This window comes from Diceros bicornis, chromosome 36 (genome assembly GCF_020826845.1).
Source record: "Diceros bicornis minor isolate mBicDic1 chromosome 36, mDicBic1.mat.cur, whole genome shotgun sequence".
In the NCBI taxonomy this organism is placed as follows: domain Eukaryota; kingdom Metazoa; phylum Chordata; class Mammalia; order Perissodactyla; family Rhinocerotidae; genus Diceros; species Diceros bicornis.
The window spans coordinates 21,333,594-21,351,545 of NC_080775.1; the positions used below are offsets into that span (position 1 = coordinate 21,333,594).

Sequence of the window (17,952 nt, forward strand, 5' to 3'; positions counted from 1 at the left end):
TGGCCGTTTTATTTATCTACTTGGGACTGATTGTTGTCAAATAAACTTTGTGTGCTGATTGTTGTCTGATAGTTAACATTAGAGGAAAAATGAAAGGAGTGTATTCAAATGTAAATTTTTGTAGATGTAATATGAAGTTCTAGACCACACTGTCCAATACAACTTTCTGCAGTGATGGAAATGTTCTATAACTGTTGCTTAATACAATAGCCGCTAGACACATCTATTGCTGTTGTATTGAGCACTTGAAATGTGTCAAACTGAGGTACTGAATATTTAGTTTTATTTAATTTTAATTAAGTAAATGTAAATAGCCACATAAATAGCAAGTAGATGCCAGATTGGACAGCACAACTCTAGAAAAATAGAGAGTCTGGTTGTGTATGTTTAAGGTTTTCTGGATAAATATTAGGCTTACATCTGTTTAAATTATAAAACTTTTATTCAGTTTCTTATTTTGTTTATCTATTTCATTCATCATGAAGAGCATTACTCTCAAATATGGGAATCAATGGGCACTAATAAGTTTTAGGTCAGCCATTAATAGATAAGGAATTACTTTGTACTAAGTCTTTCAGACAACAGGCAGATTGGAAAGTTTTTGTGATGAAAAATTATGGATATAGTAGTTTACACTTTATTGATGAATTGTTAGCAGAATCTACTTAGAAAGAGGGTAGTTATCTAATATGATTCTGTGTAGTAAAATCACTCAGTTGACATTTTTACTGACTAAATTCTTGTATAGGCCTATTTTTTTTAACCTTAATTGTCGTATATAACCACAGCTGATTTAGAAAAAAGTGTAAGGTCATAGTAGTTTCTGAAATTGAGTACTGCTAGCTTAGGTTAGGCTGAATGGATAAAATAAATACGTAGGTAAGCCAGAGTGACATAGGGACAGAGAGAGGAAAAGAAAGTGCTTGCGGAAATTTGGCAGAAGCTTCTTGTGAGGCAGATAGGAAATGCTAAATGAAAGAAGTGGTATTTGAGAAAAGTCTTGAATGTTGTCAGTGATTTTTCTTAAGGAGATACGAGGGGTAGTGTTCTCAATAACATGAACAATATTTTCAGAGTCCAAAAGTTAGAAAGGTCAGAGTATTTTGAACATGGAGAAGGTTCAGTTTGTTGAAAAGATGGGATAGGGAATAAGAATGATAAGCATAAAAATATAGGTTTGAGGCCATTTATGACAGTTCCAGTGAGGAGTTTGCATTTAATACTCTAGTAAAACAGTGGAATTTCTCTATAAGTCTTACTCACCTTTATAAGTCTTATTTATCTTCGTATTGTCAGTGCTTATGTGCCAAATAATAAGTAAATTTTTTACTTAATAAGTGATTGAAGACCAGTTTGTAGAATGATGATGACCACAGTGATAATAACTAACATGTATGTAGTGTTTACTATATGTCAGACACTGTTCTAAGTGTATGTATTAACTCATATAATCCCCAACAACAAACTTATGAAGTAGGTACTACTACTATTAAGCTATGGTGTAGAAGTTTAACAGCTTGCACAAACTAACATAGTAAGATAAAGATAGGCTGAGGGGGAACCCAGTGTGTCTGGCTCCTGAGTCTGTGCTCTTAACCACTGTACTGTGCTCCTTAAGCCGGTTAGCCTGAGTCAGATTTAAAGTCACGAAGTCTGAACTGAGCTTAATAGCTGTACGAATGGAAGGATGTGGGAAATGATATTCAAGGTGCTGAAGGAATAAAATCTATATTGTCTAGGATCTGATTGGTAGTGATAGGCCAAAGGAAAAGGGGCATTGTGGGTGACAGATGGTTTCAGGCTGTCTTAACTAAGGCATGTGGTACCATAAGTACAAGTAGGGACTTGAGGAAAAGCTAGTTTGTGAACATTATAAAAAGGAGGAACTGATGAGTCTGATTTTAGTCACATTAAGATTAGGGTACGGTAGAATGGGAAGCATTTTAAAGGCAGTTAGAAACGTGAATCTGGCGTTTGAGATGAGTCGGGCTAGATGTATATTTGATCAAAAAAGTGAAATGATTAATATTTTAAAGGCTCATAAAATTAGGAGATTGATTTGATAGTAAAGAAGATAGAAGAAGAGTTGTGAGACTTAAGTGATGAGGCTTTGCTTGGACTGAAGTATTGGCACATTAGACATAATGAAAGGGAAAAGCAGTTTGTTTGAATCATATTCTACCTGTTGCCTCCAAACAAGCTTTGGTGTTTTGGTTTTTTTTGGTCAAATAATGATTCTTTTCAGTCTTCATTTTTCTCTTTTCTTATTTCCATCTCAATTCAAATCCAGCACTTACTTAGTTCTAGCTTTCTAATGAAGCTAGACTTTGTCTTTTATCACTTACACTTTATCTCTTGCTTTGGATATCTTTTACATGATTTTCTTATTTTTTCATTTCACTTCTGTACTGCAGGTTATCATTAGTATATGTCTTACTGCCAGGCTGTGTGTCTCAAAGCTGATCCCTATCTTTTATACCTTACTGTTCTTCCCATGATGCCTAGTATGATTTCTTGAACACAGTGAAACCGTGTGAAATGCTTACTGTTTTACAAACCCAGAATTTTAAGTGTGGGGTAATGGAATAAAGATGGTGTTGTTGACAACTTTTGAGTAATTAAGAACTGATTTGGGAGAAATTCTAATTTTATTTGCATTGAATATAATGTAGTAGTTACATATACATTGATAGGCAAATAGGAATATGAAACTGGAGCATGAGATGTTAATGGAGTAAGAAGTCTTTGCTGAAGTCATGGAAAGGGATAATCTCTGATGAGGCATTGAGAAGAGATGGCAGGGTCTTTTATCCCTAGAAGAAGGAAAAGCTTTAGTATTAAATGTTGAAAATGGATATACCTGTTAATCAGGCAGAGAGAAGTTAAAGTGACTATTAAATCAGTGATTATTAATTCCTTTGTGTGTTTACATAGTTTGTTTCCTTAACTTTTCCAACCTCTAGAGTATGCCCATATTCCTTGCTTCGTGGCCCACTTCCTCCATCTTTAAAGCCAGCAATGTTGCAACTCTGATCATTGTTCCGTAGTCATATCTCCCTCTTCCACTTTTAAGGACCCCTGTGATTACATGTGGCCCACTGGATAATCTAAAATAATCTCCCTATCTCAAGGTCCTTTATTTACTTATATTTTCAGAGTGCCTTTTGCCAAGTAAGGTAACATATTTACAGATTCTGGGGATTAAGATTTAGGTATCTTTGAGTATTATTATTTCACCTACCACAGAAGTATTGTCAGGATCTGTGAGAATGGCCTGAGTTCTGCCTCCTAGTGCAGTGATGACATGTATTTTTGGAGCAGTTTAGCAGGTACTGAGGTTAAATAGCTGCAGCAACCCAGCTTAGTTGAACCATCAGTGGGTTTCAGCTTAGTTGAACCATCAGTGAATCAAGCCCGGCATTTAGGGGAAGCTCTGTGAATTGAGGTCCACGTTAAGCCAACAGCTTTGCCTCAGGTGGTGAAGTGGAAGTAGCTGCCACTATTTAATGTAAAGCTACTGGGGCCAGGCCAGTTGTGTTCTTGAATATACCATTTCTATTTGACAAGTGAGGAATTTTGGGCCCTTCCCACATCGTTAGTTGTTAAGTCTGACTTAATGTTAGGTACCTTAGGCTGGAGAATCACAAAGCCTCCGTTGGTCAGGTGTTTAGTTTTGACGAGAGTCCACTGGCAAGTTAATAGCTGCTTTTCAGAAAGGGGTGCACCTAATAATAGCTGTGTCAGGAAGGTGGCAAGTCCAAAACCCCAACGGGTGCCTCAGGGTGGAGGCTCTTTGCCAGAGGCTCAAAGTGGCAAAATTATCAGCCACAGAAACTTGTAGCTCAAATGCGTAATGATGATGTGGGGCCCTAAAGAGAGTGTGCTATAGCTTGCTGCACAGATTTCAACAGAACCTCTTGTTTGGGCTCCTCTCGAAGAATGCGTATTTGCAGGGTAGCTGATGGAAAGGACCAAATAGAATGTCAAAGTGAGTCACATAGAGCCTCTAATACCTAAAAAGTTCAACAAGATGCTCAGCCTCCTTTTTGATGGTGCATGTCTGAAGAGACCTGCCAGAGGGATCGGACATTGTAAATTCCGATACTTCTAAGAATTCACATAGTTGCAAGAAACTATACTTGTTGAGCAGGTCCCTGAATTTTATTGGGGTTTTTTAACCAGCCCTGTTGAGAGAAGTGTGGTAACATCACAGTCAGAGCTGTTGAGACTGATGTTACTACTGAGTTACCAACCAATACTGAAAGCTTTGGAAAAATCAGAGGATGGAGACACTTGCACGAAATCCTGACACGCCTGTTGGTGGCAGATGGCGAGGAAATTTTGATTCTCCTGGGGAAGCACTACAGACTTATATTGGAGGCCTTGCAACATGCATATGAACTGATCTTGATTCTTGGGTATGAGTGGTCTGGCAAAGAAGGCATTGGCAGTGTCCAAGACAACCTACGAAGTACCATCAGTCTGTGTAATGGGTTTAGTCTGTAACAGCTGTGGCTATAATGCAATAACTAAACTCAGTTGACAATAATTCACTCTGATCCTCCAGTTCCTGTTAACCTTTTTTCACTGGCCTCGCAGGGCTTTTGTGTTGAGATACTGCATCTCTTACTACCCCTGCTACTTTAAGTTCTTAATCAAGGTTGTGGCTTCCCTTTGTCCTCCTCTGTTCTGTTTCTGTTGGAAACGGAAGTGGTTTGGGGAGCAATTTATATGTCCCATTAGCACTTCCTGCCTGATTGGGAGAATATCCTTTGACGCTTATGGGATGGGTAATGATAGGCATATAACACAGAGGTTTGCAAACTTTTTCTGCAAAGAACCAAATAGTAAATATTTTAGGCTTTGCAGACCCCATATAGTCTCTGGCACATATTCTTCCTTTTTTTTTATAACTCTTTGAAAATATAAAAATCATTGCTAGCTTGGGTGCCATAGTTTGCTGGCTGCTATATAACATATCAGTTCATGCTATACCTTCAGATGTATAAGCAGTAACAAAAGTACAGTTAGTTGCTGAAAGGCCTGGCCTGCCAAGTCATGTTAGCTTTCTTACCCCACTGTGAATCTTTCCACTGAATCCTGGTGCCTTTTTCTTCCATGGGTCCGGGTAAGATAGTGATCTGGGTATCTCTATGTGATAGAGCCATAAAAATTTGTCTCTCCTCTCTCCAGATTCACCACCATACTGGGATGGATGCATATGTCCATTGATTGATTCCTCCTTGGGGACAGGGAAACCTCATCCCCATTTCTAATATTTCTCTTCTTAAAGCATCTGTGGTCGCCTTAAAGGGTGAGGAGGTTGAGGAAGATTGAGAGATTGTGGGGTAGAAAGTGGCTCTATACCATTAAGTATTTACTTTCAGTTGCGAAGGGCATGATGGCTGCTTGTGGGTCAACCAAGTAACTTATCCGTGTTTTCAGCACTCATAATGCTTTATATTGTGATATCCTCACGGGTATACCATGTATTTCAGCCCTGGGAACCCGTTGACTCAGCAGCCAGTTTGTACTCTCTGGTTGACTGGATCTTGGCTCACACAGCAGAGACCTGTTTTGGAGAGCTTGCCTTAATCTGGGACCTCTGCTACCCCATTACTAAGATAAATTCTCAGATTTTCACCTAGTTTCGTAAGGGCTGGGAGAGTTTTTCAGGGTGGCAGTGCTGACTGTAAGAATTTATCTAGATTTCTCATTTTCCAGTGGGTCACCTTTATTACACTGTAAATGCTTTATGAGTATTGTAAATCCAATCTGGGGCATTAAGAACCTGAATACTATTTAAGGTCTCAACTATAATTTCTCATGGGAGTTGGTCTATCTCTGGGAAATCTCTCTGAGAGAACCAAAGCTGGCTTATAACAACCAGGACACACTGCAGAAAGCTTTGAGATCTTTTACTGTCATCTCTAAATGAATTTGAAGTTGGCAGGATAACTGCAGGAGGTGTTGAGCTGTAAGACAGCCCTTCTTCCTTAACATGCATTAAGAGCCCCACCCCCTCATCTTCCAAGCCAACCAGCCAGAGTTCTTATGATTTGCTTGGTTTCTGCCCATAGTGGTTGCTTGTCCGTTTCCCTCCTTTCATGTTAGTATAGATGAGTGTCTCTAACTTTTATCTGAAAAGGGTTGGAACCTTTTGTTCACTGAAGATGAATCTTAATACCAGTTATTATTACAATGGGGTGGAACTGAAGCTGACTGCCATATTGGTGAGGAAGTCCTCCTACCTGGAGGAGGTTTAGCAATCACCAGAAAATCATTTGGGCAGCTCTCTTAGACTAGAGCTCTAAGAGCGAGTCTCTAAGACTCTCTCTTAGACTGTATTTCCTGGTACTCAGCCTGCAACCACCTCTTCAATTCCTCCTCATTATCAGGCAATAAAATGAAGGATCATTTACTGCCTGATAGAGCATACAATTTGCTCAATGTGTTTGTTACGCGTTCCCATAGACTTCCCTCAAATCCCATCAATTGGTCTGTGAGGCCCTTATCCTTCCTCTTACAGAAAGCCATGTCTCTCACAGCATCACATTCTCATCACCAAACTGTCAAGAACTGTGAAAGAGGTCTCTGGTTTTACCCTACTTACAAGGTAACTAATTAGGAGACGGGAGAATTCTGGGTCAGAGATGAAGGAGAGTTTATTCCGAATAGCAATAGCAGTAGAGACCCAGTTTCCATAGGGCAACACAAAGGGGCCAGATGACATCTGCTCATGTGGTCTGTTGCATTGCTGTAGAGGAACCCTGAGCTTAGGGCACTTGAATCTTTTGTAATGGACGGTAGGCATGGCTGCCCTTTACTCTTAAGGTAGACCCTCTGTCTTCTAAGTCTGTTTATTATACAGCTAACCTTAAAGAGGTAGTCTAGAACAATGGGCAAGTCATTGCCTTACTTGCAAGACATGCAGAAACAGTAGAGTCACGTAGAATTGTCTTCCAACACATAACAGTTCTCAAATTATGAGTGGCTTAATACAATGTTTATTTTTCATTCACAGCAAGGTCCAAAACAGGTGTTCTTGATTGGCAGACAGTTTTCTTCCAAGCCATGAATCAGGAACTTAGTTAGGTTCCTTCCATCTTTGACTCAGCCTTCTTTTCAATGTTGCTTCTATGGCTGCCATGCTCATTTGCATTAATCTCTGGAAGAGGAAGGAGCATAGACACTAAATAGTTAGGGCTATTAAGGACTAGGCCTAGGGGTGACACACATAATTTTTCATTCAGATTGCATTTGGCTTGAATCCAGTTAAATGGCCACACCTAACTGCATAGGAAACTGGGAAATGTCTAGTTATATTCTGAGTAAGAAAAAGAAGTGGGTTTGGTGAATAGCTAGCTGTCTCTACCTCATTTTAGCCTGTTCCTTTTGTTAAGCTGTATGTAATTATAAAAAATTCAAATAAGCCAGAGAATTTTTTTATTTTTATTTTTTGGTGAGGAAGATTAGCCCTGAGCTAACATCCATTGCCAATCCTCCTCCTTTTGCTGAGGAAGATCGGCTCTGAGCTAACATGTGTGCCCATCTTCCTCTACTTTATATGTGGGACACCTGCCACAGTGTGGCTTGATAAGTGGTGCATAGGTCCGTGCTCTGGGATTCGAATCTGTGACCCCTGGGCCATCGAAGCAGAGCGCATGAACTTAACCGCTGTGCCACTGGGCCTGCCCCAAGGCAGAGCGTTTTTAAAAATGCAAGTTACTTAAAAACATCTGTACTCCAGAACCCACCATCCAGGAATATCCATTATTACTACTAAATAAACATTCCAAATGTTTTTTTATACATATATATGGATTAAAAGGATGGTTATATTGCTAAAAATTATTTTGTCAAAATGATGTAATACTAAATTTTTAAAAATATGAAAGTCAGATTTACTTGGCTATATAGAAGAAAAAGAAAGTGAAATAAAATAGATAACATGATTGAACTTCAAATAAAGTTTCCTTGCCACAAAAAATATTATTTCCTTAAATATACCTTTAAGTTTAATAATAGAGATTAGAAAAACAGACAAAAATCATTGAGAGGTAAGACTGTCTTTCCAGTTTGGATGCTTTTAGCTATAACAGAATATTGCTAAAGCAGTAGGAAATTTATTGTTTTGCATAAGAAGTTCAGAGGCTAGGCTTTTCTAAGATTGGTTAATTTAACAATAGCCATTCAACAGTGGCCAGGCATGGTTTTCGTGGCTTTTCTAGGCCTGGTTGGCAGGTCACTGCAGTTGTTCAAGGGTCACAGCCTAACACTCGAGCATCTAAAGGCAGGAAGGGAGTACCTTTTTAAGAGAGAGAACATTCCCAGCCAGCTCACAGAAAATTTCCCCTTCTGTTTCATTATCCAGACTTAAAGCAGTCAGTGGCTAACGAGAACAGATTTTTCTTAATTGATGTAGACACACCCATGTTCACCTCTGGGCTGGAGTAGGGGGCTACTTTATGAGGATATGAGCAGGATTAGCCGAGGAAAACCAGAGCCTTTGTCTGCAAGGAAGGGATTTATGTGTAATTACTGTTTGGTGGCAAACTATTAGGTTTTGTTTTAATTACATGCTTCAAAATCTATATTGAGCTCCTGCTATGAAAGGCTAATAGTATCCCCATGCTCCTCTCATTTCCTGCTATCCAATTTGTTTGTTTGTTTTTAAAGGACTTTATGTTACATTTTTCAGGTCTGTGATATTTTCTTCTGTAAAAATAATCCTCAGAGTTGTTTAGGTATTCTATGTTTAATTTAAATTTGTTACATAGTTATTACCAGTTCTTTGACCACAGCTTCTCCAGTAAGTTTTTTATATTATCTCTTCAATTGGCTGAATTTTATTGTCAAGTAACTTTTTTCAAGAGTAAGTTCTTAGGACCTGTATTCTCTGAGTTTTTTCATAATGGAAAGTGTTTCCTTCTTGCTTTAGTTTTGAACTATATCTTGGTTGTATATAATATCATTGAGTCACACTTTGTTTCACCTAAGAATTTAAACAGTGGGCCTGGAATATTGCTGTGGAGCGGACTAAAGATTCCTCCCACCCCCAAGCCCACTCCCTTGCATTCTACTAAGTTTAACTACAATAAGTCTTGCTGTTAAACATTCTGTAACAGAATTTTTCAGAATGTGTTTTTTTAATTTTTATTTTGTGGGCTTTTAAGTTTGAATACATCTGTTCTCCATTTGTTGGATTCTCTGCTTTAAGGGACACAAGTTATCTTTATGTTTGATCATCTTTGTTTTCTATAGCTGTGAGTTTCTCTCTGACTGCTTTAATATCTGCTGTTTTTTTTCATTTGCGTTACTGTGATTATTTCATGCCTTTCTTTTAGCAGTATTTTTATTTTCAACAGTGTATATTCTTTTTTAAGAGTTTTTTTTGTTTTTGTTTTTGAGGAAGATTGGCCCTGAATGAACATCTGTTGCCAATCGTCCTCCTTTTTTAACTTTTTTTTTTTCCTCCCCAAACCCCAGTGGATGGTTGTATGTCATAGTTTTATATCCTGCTAGTTGCTCTATGTGGGACGCCGCCTCAGCATGGCTTGATGAGCGGTGCGTAGGTCCACACCCAGGATCCAAACCGGTGAACCCTGGGCCGCCAAAGCAGAGCACGTGAACCCAACCACCACACCACGGGGCTGGCCCCTCAACGCTGTATATTCTTTTTCCTTACACTTTTTATTTTATTTACTACTTCTGTTTTCTTTTTAAGTTACTTTGGTTCTGTAATCCTCAATTTTTTTTACCTTTTTCTGTTTTATCATCTCATTCTTGAGCTTTGTTTGAAATTGTTAGAATTAAGTTTTATTTGCATTGGGCAGTTTTGAGAAATATCTTTATACTCAGTTGTATTTACTCCTAGGTTAAGGTTTTTAGTTATCTTATACATGTCATGTTCTTTATATTGTTTGTTTTTTGGCTATAGTCTCTTTGCTGTGCGGCTTTCTTCATCTTGCTCATGTTTGAGAGGCTCTTTTTACACATTTGCTCCATTGTAATTTAGGTAATTTCTTGAGTCTCTTCTCAACATTTTTGAGACTGGGATTGGAGGGCTAAGAATTTTGCCTCTTTCTGAAGCCAGAGGGAATGGCAAGGTTGCAGTATGAAAGCTGAGCTAGGGCAGTGTACAATTTTTGATAGAACTCCAAGCTCAGCTCTCTCTTCTAATACTTGATTAAATGTCTTGTACTAGGTTTTAATCTCTCAACTGTTTGAGGATATTGTTTCTCTCCAGATTTGAGGGTTTTTGTGATAGTCACAGAATTTTAAGGAATTGGAAGCAGGTTTAATAGCTGAATCCTATAGCTCAGTCCAGGGCAAATTCTTCTATAAATAGAAAATCTTCTATTTCACTACTTGGTTACCAGAATTTGTTTAATGCATTATTATCTGCCCCTGCCATCCCCCCACTTTTGATTGCTGTTGGATTTGTTGTTTGGTATGTTGTTTTCACTGATTTTTGTTTGTTTATTTTTTACTTGTTAACATTGGAAAAATTTGATGTGATTTCAAATCACCTTTTTAAGCACTGGGAGTTACTTGAACATAGGCTCTCTTTTCTTACTAAAAATTGACTCAATCCCAACACAGAGAATTGAGTTATCTTAAAATAATTCATATTTGTTTTCTTTCTTATGATATGGCTAAATATTAATTTCTAATTTTGGGCTGTCCTGATGAACCCTTCTTGGCATTTAATGATAATGAAATTCTTTCCTATATGCTAGCAAGCGTTTGTTAATAATTTTGTCTAGTATTTTTCTGGGAGGTAACCTCAAGCTCAATATTGCATTCTTTCTAGAATTCCTTTCTAATTTACCCCAAACATTTCTGTCAGTGGTTTAGTGATTACACGTGTACTATCCAAAACTCTGAGATATCTAATTCCCTCTGGGTCTGAAGACATGAACTTATTTTAAGTCTTGTACTTTAATTTTCCTTTACCAGTTTCTTTACCCATTCCAGTTTGAACACTGGAAAGATTGGATGTATCTTGGTTGTTCGTCTTGCTCTATATTTAGGTTAAAAACTCCTGTATAATTGTCCTAGCTTCTTTACATGGAAAATAGTTCATTCTGGAACTGAAGCTACTTTAGAATTTAAACTTTTCTCTCCCTTCCTTCTTTTATCTCTTCCTTCCTTCCCCCACCCTTTCTAATTTCAGTTTTAGAATTTCTCATCAAGGGTCCCTTACCTAATTTTTTTCTTTAAATTTAAAAAAATCTGCCTTTTTTAAGGTTTTAGTTAAGTTTCTTCGGGGTGGGGTGTAGATTAAAAAAAGTCCCCTTTTGCTTGTTTCAGCCATTCCTTTCTGATCTATAAAAATAGATCCTCACTGGGCTGTTTTATATGTGTTTGTGAACTACAAAGTGCTACAATTCTGATTATTTTTGTTGTTAGTTATACACACTGATTCAGTTGGGAATGACACTGGTTGTCTTGACCTGTGGCTTTACATAAAAATATCCAGTATAGTTTATTTCCTTCTGGTTGTTTTCTCTCCTTGCATAAATTTTTAAAACAAAACTCATATCATATTAACCTTTTTTCTAAATCTCTAAATATTCCTTCAGAACATGCTTATTTTAATGGCCATTATATGGTTGTATAATAATTTTTTCAACTACCTCTCTGTTGTTGGACATTCAAACTGTTTTCAGGTTTTAATAGTAGTATAATAAACTGTATTTAAACCTTTGTTCGCCTCCTGGATGTGAAATTACTAGGTCAGAGAACAGTTTTATGGTTTCTAATTCTTGCTTTTAAAATTGTCCTTTACATATTTACATTCTCTCGTACTACATGCAAGTGCTTATTTCACTATAACCTGGGCAACGTTGGGTCTTATCGTTAAAAACAAAACCCAACAACTTTGATCACTAGGTAGGAGAACAGCATTATCTTTAGTTCTTTAATAGTTGGGTTGCACATTTGTTGTTGTTTAGTGACTCTTTGTTTCTTTGTGGATTGCCCTTTGTACATTGTTCTGTGGCATATATATATTTTTCTTACTGATTTATAAAAATATTTAAACAGCACTAAAAAATAGAACGTTTACTCATTTCTCAATTTTTTTGCTTTTTAATGGCTTTTAAATTGATGTAGAGGTATTTCATATTTGAGTAGCTAAACCTGCCTTTTCCCTTTCTGAGTTTTTACTTTGTTTTTACTCTTAGAAAAGTTTTTCCTTCCTTAAAGTTAGATAAAGAGTTTTAAAATCTTCCAGGCACTCAGCTTATTTTAATTTTTATTAAATTCTTTAAAATAATCCGTCTAGATTTTATTTTATTTTGTATAAGATACATTTCCCCAAATTATTTACCAATTTTTCTGGTACCATTATTAAATGATTTCAGTCTTTCTCTGCTGATTTGGAATCCTTTCCTTATCATATGCTAAATATTTTTATGTGTAATTGAGTCTTTTCCTAGAATTTTGTTTTGTTCTATTGATCTGGTAAAATCAGCTGATCTCTTTAGTGAAAGTCTTTAGATTTCATATTTTACAGGCTAATAATATGAATATAATCTGTTCACATCTGTTCTGCTGAACATTTGCAGTGCTCGTCTCAGGATACATTTCTTTCTTTCTTTCTTTTTTTTTTGTGAGGAAGATCGGCCCTGAGCTAACATCTGCCAATCCTCCTCTTTTTTTTTTTGCTGAGGAAGACTGGCCCTGGGCTAACATCCATGCCCGTCTTCCTCCACTTTATATGGGGCACCGCCACAGCATGGCTTGCCAAGCGGTGGGTCGGTGTGCACCCGGGATCCGAACCGGTGAACCCTGGGCTCCCGCAGTGGAGCGTGCACACTTAACTGCTTGCGCCACCTGGCTGGCCCCAGGATACATTTCTTGATGTATCGCATAGGACCAGAATTCTGTATTATTCCATAATGACTTATATATATTCACATTTTCACACATGCACATGTGCATACTTTGCCTTTTACTCTCATGTGCTTTCCAAGTTTTTACAGTTTGTTTGTTTACCTTGTTGTTATTCGGGGTCATTCACTATTGAATTATCTTAGCTCTTGTACCCTTGAAGAATAAAGCTCAGTATGGGAAGTAGAACATAAAGAAGAATAAAAAGCTCCTTTATTATCTTCATGGGAGAAAAGTACTGATAAGGAACTTATAGACCAGGATCATTTGAACCTCATATTTATAAATTAGATTGTATGATTGTATTTGCCATTTTGGTGTATACAAAAATATATATATAATGTGGGTTACTTTTAATTTGTACTTTCTTTAACTCCCATGACCCAATTGTGAATTCTAGTCTTGGTTTCAGTTATCTACTATTGCTCGATAAACCACCCCACAACTTTTAGTGCCTTATAACAGACAGGGCTCAGCAGGAACAATTCATCTTTCTTCCTCGTGGTATCAGCTGGTTTATTCATGAGGCTGTATTCAGCTGGTGGCTGTCTGGGTGGTCCAAGATAGTCTTATTCATGTATCTGGGGCTAGATGCTGCTAGCTGTAGGCTAGGGTACCTCAGTTCTTCTCCATAGGGCCTCATTTTCTACTTGGCTTCTCTATCAGGGGAGTGTAAACTGACTCTTTACATGGTGACTGGGTTCCAAGGGGGCCAAGGTGGAAGCCATGCAAAACTTCTTAAAGCTCTAGGCTCCTGAACTTCCACAATGTCACCTCTGCCACATCCTCTTGGTGAAAGCAAGTCATAAGGCTAACCCAGGTTTGTGGGAGTGGAGAAGAGGACGTTTTGTGATGGAAGGAGCAGTGACAACCTATTGTAAAGAAATGGAGGCATGATTCCTTGGTGATCACTATTATTATCTGCCACAGTTAAAATAACTTTATAGTAAGAAAGATTCCTAAAAAGTCTGAATAAAAATTATTGTTGTGTTATTTTACGTTTTCTTTTGCTAAAATATTAACGTTGCAGTCAGGAAGTGTCTTATGTACTTAGATCAGAAATTAAAAGCAAAAAGTGGCAGTACTTGGGTATTATAGTGAAACATCTATCCTTAATTTTTATGCCTTTTGCTTTGCTGATCTGTAATCTCTTTTAGGGCAGGGCCAGTGATATTAATTGTTCATGCCTTGAGCAGAGTAAGTGCTCTGAATGGTTAAATTTAGCTACTGTGAGAAATAAATAGGTTGAATTAACTCTTTAAATGGTAGTAAACTTCACACCTAATACTGATCTTGCCTACTGATTCAAACAATTGAGAAAAATTTGGTTAACATTTTTTGACATTAAATGAAGTTGGGCTCCTAATATGTAATTAATTTCTTATTTATTAATTGAATTCCTTCGTATATCCATTTCATCAGTTTTAGTACTTCAAAGCAAAGCAGAACACCATGACTTTGAATTATTTTTGTTAGAGATAACTAATTCAGTAGTTCTCTGAATAAACCTAGGAAAGAATTTCTTGCCTGAGTTTCTGTGCCCTGGTTTTTAGTTTGTGGGCCATAGAATTTAATGCATGGTGATGGAGAATCTGATAGTGTTCTGATGTGATAGTGCATGTCAAAGTGCTGTGTAAATTTTAAAGTCCTGTTTATAAAATGTACAAAAAAGTATTTGGTGTTTTTAGCAAGAAAAAAATATGTAGTTTGCCAGATATAAATGTAGCAAATAATTATAGACTTCAGTTATTTATGTTATTTTAGGTTGGTCAAGGATAAGGGAGGTAAAGTCACTTTATTATTATTATTATTTTTGTGAGAGAGATCAGCCCTGAGCTAACATCCGTGCTAATCCTCCTCTTTTTGCTGAGGAAGACCGGCTCTGAGCTAACATCCATTGCCAGTTCTCCTCCTTTTTTTCTTCCCCAAAGCCCCAGTAGATAGTTGTATGTCATAGTTGCACATCCTTCTAGTTGCTGTATATGGGCCTCAGCATGGCCGGAGAAGTGGTACCTCGGTGCCTGCCCAGGATCCAAACCTGGGCCACCAGTAGCGGAGCGCACGCACTTACCCGCTAAGCCACCAGGCCGGCCCTAAAGTCACTTTAAAATAACTTCATTAGTATTACTATATGTTTTAAAATAGAGTAATATAAGTAGTAATACTATAATATATTCCTAGTATTGTTTATATATAACATAATATGATTATGATTAGAAGTGATTTTTAAGCTTTTTTTGGCAAGTGTTCATTATCGTTTTGAATTACTAAGCAATTATAAAAGAATCTCATCTTTATTGTATTTATATGGGTTATGATTTAAATTGGATTTTACTTCTATTCATTTTTAGAAATATAAAGAAAAAGACAAACATAAACAAAAACACAAGAAGCAACCAGAACCATCACCTGCATTGGTTCCTTCCTTGACTGTTACTACAGAAAAAGTAAGTTTTAAGCGCCATATTTTGTTTTATATAATAACTAGTTATGTGCTGACTTTTACCTTTAAGAAATATTTTCATTCCCAGTGTGCTGGTTCCCTCTAACTTTTCCCACCTCTCTAACCCTACAACAAGCACTTTAGGATTCCCATTTCTTAGTTCTTTATCCTACCTTCTGTTTATTCTACACTTGTTTCTGAAGAATGTTGAGTAAGGATAAAAAGTGGGGAGGCATCATTGAGATTAAGAATTTGGGCTGTAGAGTGGGATTTGTCCACCCTATGATTTTTTTTTTTTAAATGATGATTTATATATATATTTTTTGTGTGTGAGGAAGATCAGCCCTGAGCTAACATCCATGCCAATCCTCCCCTTTTTTGAGGAAGACCAGCCCTGAGCTAACATCTATTGCCAATCCTCCTCCTTTTTTCCCCTTTTTCTCCCCAAAGCCCCAGTACATAGTTGTATGTCATAGTTGCACATCCTTCTAGTTGCTGTATGTGGGATGCTGCCTCAGCATGACCCGACAAGCAGTGCCTCAGTGCGTGCCCGGGATCCGAACCTGGGCTGCCAGAAGTGGAGCACGTGCACTTAACCGCTAAGCTGTGGGGCCGGCCCCCCACCCTATGACTTTGAATTCTGGCTTCACACTTACTGACTGAGCTTTTAGACAGGTTAATTAACCTCTTTGTAACTCAATTTTATCATCTGTAAAGTAGGGGGAAATAATTATTGGAATTGAATGAGATAATTACATGTAAAGCAATGAGAACAATGTCTGATTCTTAGTAAGCATTACTTAGTAAATGTTAAATATTAAGATTATTATCATATGGTTAATATGAAAACAGATGGAGACAGGGAAAGGTGGTTGGGACAGAGTAAGCAAGATGGGGAGTACAGTAGGAAGGAGGCCAGGGCAAGGAGCCAATCATGTAGGGCTGTATAAGCCAGTGAAAGGACTTTGGTTTTTAGTTTGAGTGAAAAGTGAGCCACTGGAATGTTCTGAACTGAAATGTAACATGGTGTGACTTAGGTGTTATAAGGACCTCTGGCTGCTTCATTGTGGGTAGACTGTAGAGAGTCAGGGATGAAAGCAGGCAGGTCATTAGGAGGTTATTGCAATAATGTAGAGAGAGATGGTGGTAACAGTGGAGGTGGTGAGAAGTGATCACATTCTGAATACGTTTGAAAGTAGAACCCACGTAACTTTCTTATAGATAAGATGAGAGGTGTAAGAGAAAAGAGAGGATCCAAAGATGGTTCCAAGGGTGTAGGCCCAGATAACTAGAAGGAATGGAATTGCTGTCAACAAAGGTGGGAAAGACTGTGGGTGTGCTAGGTTGAGGAGAAGATGAGGAATTCAGTTTTGGATATGGTATTAGTGTTCTTTTGCTGCCAGAACAAATTACCACAAATTTAGCAGTTTAAAACAATATAAACCTATTATCTCACCATTCTCTAGGCCAAAAGCCTGGGTGGGCTCAGTTGGTTCCTTTGCCCTGGATCTCTCAAAGCTGAAATCAAGGTGTTGGATGGCTTGGGTTCTCATCTGGGAGAATCTGCTTCTAAGCTTATTCAGGTGATTCGATTTGGGGTTGTAGGACTGAGGTGCCCATTTCCTTGCTGGCTGTCAGCTCAGTCCGCTGTTGGCTTCTAGAGGCTTTCTTCAGTCCTTGCACATGTCCCTCCATCTCGGCGCCAGCAATGGCATTTTGAATCCTTCCTACACTTAGAATCTCTCTGACTTCTCTGCTGCATCTCTTCTGCTTCTGGCCAGAGAAAGTTCTCTTCTTTTGAGGATTCATGTGGTTAGAGTGGGCCTACCTGGAAGATCTAGGAGAATTTCCCGGTTTTAGAGTCTGTAACCTTAATTATATTATCAAAGTCCCTTTTGCCATGTAACATAGCATATCACAGTTTTCAGGGATTAGGATGTGGATGTCTTTGGGGGCTGTTCTGCCTGTGTTAGGGTTGATATATTTATTACACATCCAAGTAGAAAGGTTACTTAGCCAGGTGGATACATAATCTGGCATTTCAGGAAAGAGGTCAAGACTTTAGATATAAATTTGGGAGTTGTATGCATAAAGAGCTATTTCAAGGCATGAGATTGGGTGAAATCACCAGTAGAGGAATGAGTGCAGGTAGAGAGAAGAGGCCTTAGGAGGCCCTAGGGCCTCCAGTGTTGAAAGATCTGGGAGAAGAGGTGCAACCAGCAAAGAAGACTCTGAGAAGAGGCTAGAGTTTGGAAGAAAACCAAGAGGATGTGATATGCTGGAAGCCAAGTTAAAGAAAAGAGGAGGAAGTAAGTTAACTGTGTCATATAATAATATGAGGACCAGCCATATTTGTATTTAGTCATATGGTGATCATTAGTGACCTTGATGAGCAATTTTAACGTACTGGTGGACGCAAATGGTTGATAAGAATGGGTTTGAGAGAAAATAAGAGAAAAGTCAGGCAGTGAGTATAAGTAATTGCTTTAAGGAGCTTTGCTATAAAAAGGAGCAGAGAAATGGGTGATAATTGGTCAGGGAAGTGGAGATAAGAAAGGGTATTTTTTAAATGAGAGAGGTAATAGCATGTTTGTATGCTAGTAGGAATG

General features: G+C 37.9%; 1 protein-coding gene across 14 annotated transcripts in view; it reads left to right on the forward strand.

The window, feature by feature from the left end:
- Positions 1 to 17,952, forward strand: part of MLLT10 (MLLT10 histone lysine methyltransferase DOT1L cofactor) — a 269,667-nt gene that overhangs the window by 145,368 nt on the left and 106,347 nt on the right. For all 14 annotated transcript variants that reach the window (XR_009216985.1, XM_058532542.1, XM_058532546.1 and 11 more), the window contains one exon: positions 15,252 to 15,347. Coding sequence is in view for 13 of the 14 variants with exons in the window: in XM_058532542.1 (XP_058388525.1) it covers positions 15,252 to 15,347 (96 nt within the window). In the remaining variant the exon portion in view is untranslated. The remainder of the gene's footprint in view (positions 1 to 15,251; positions 15,348 to 17,952) is intronic.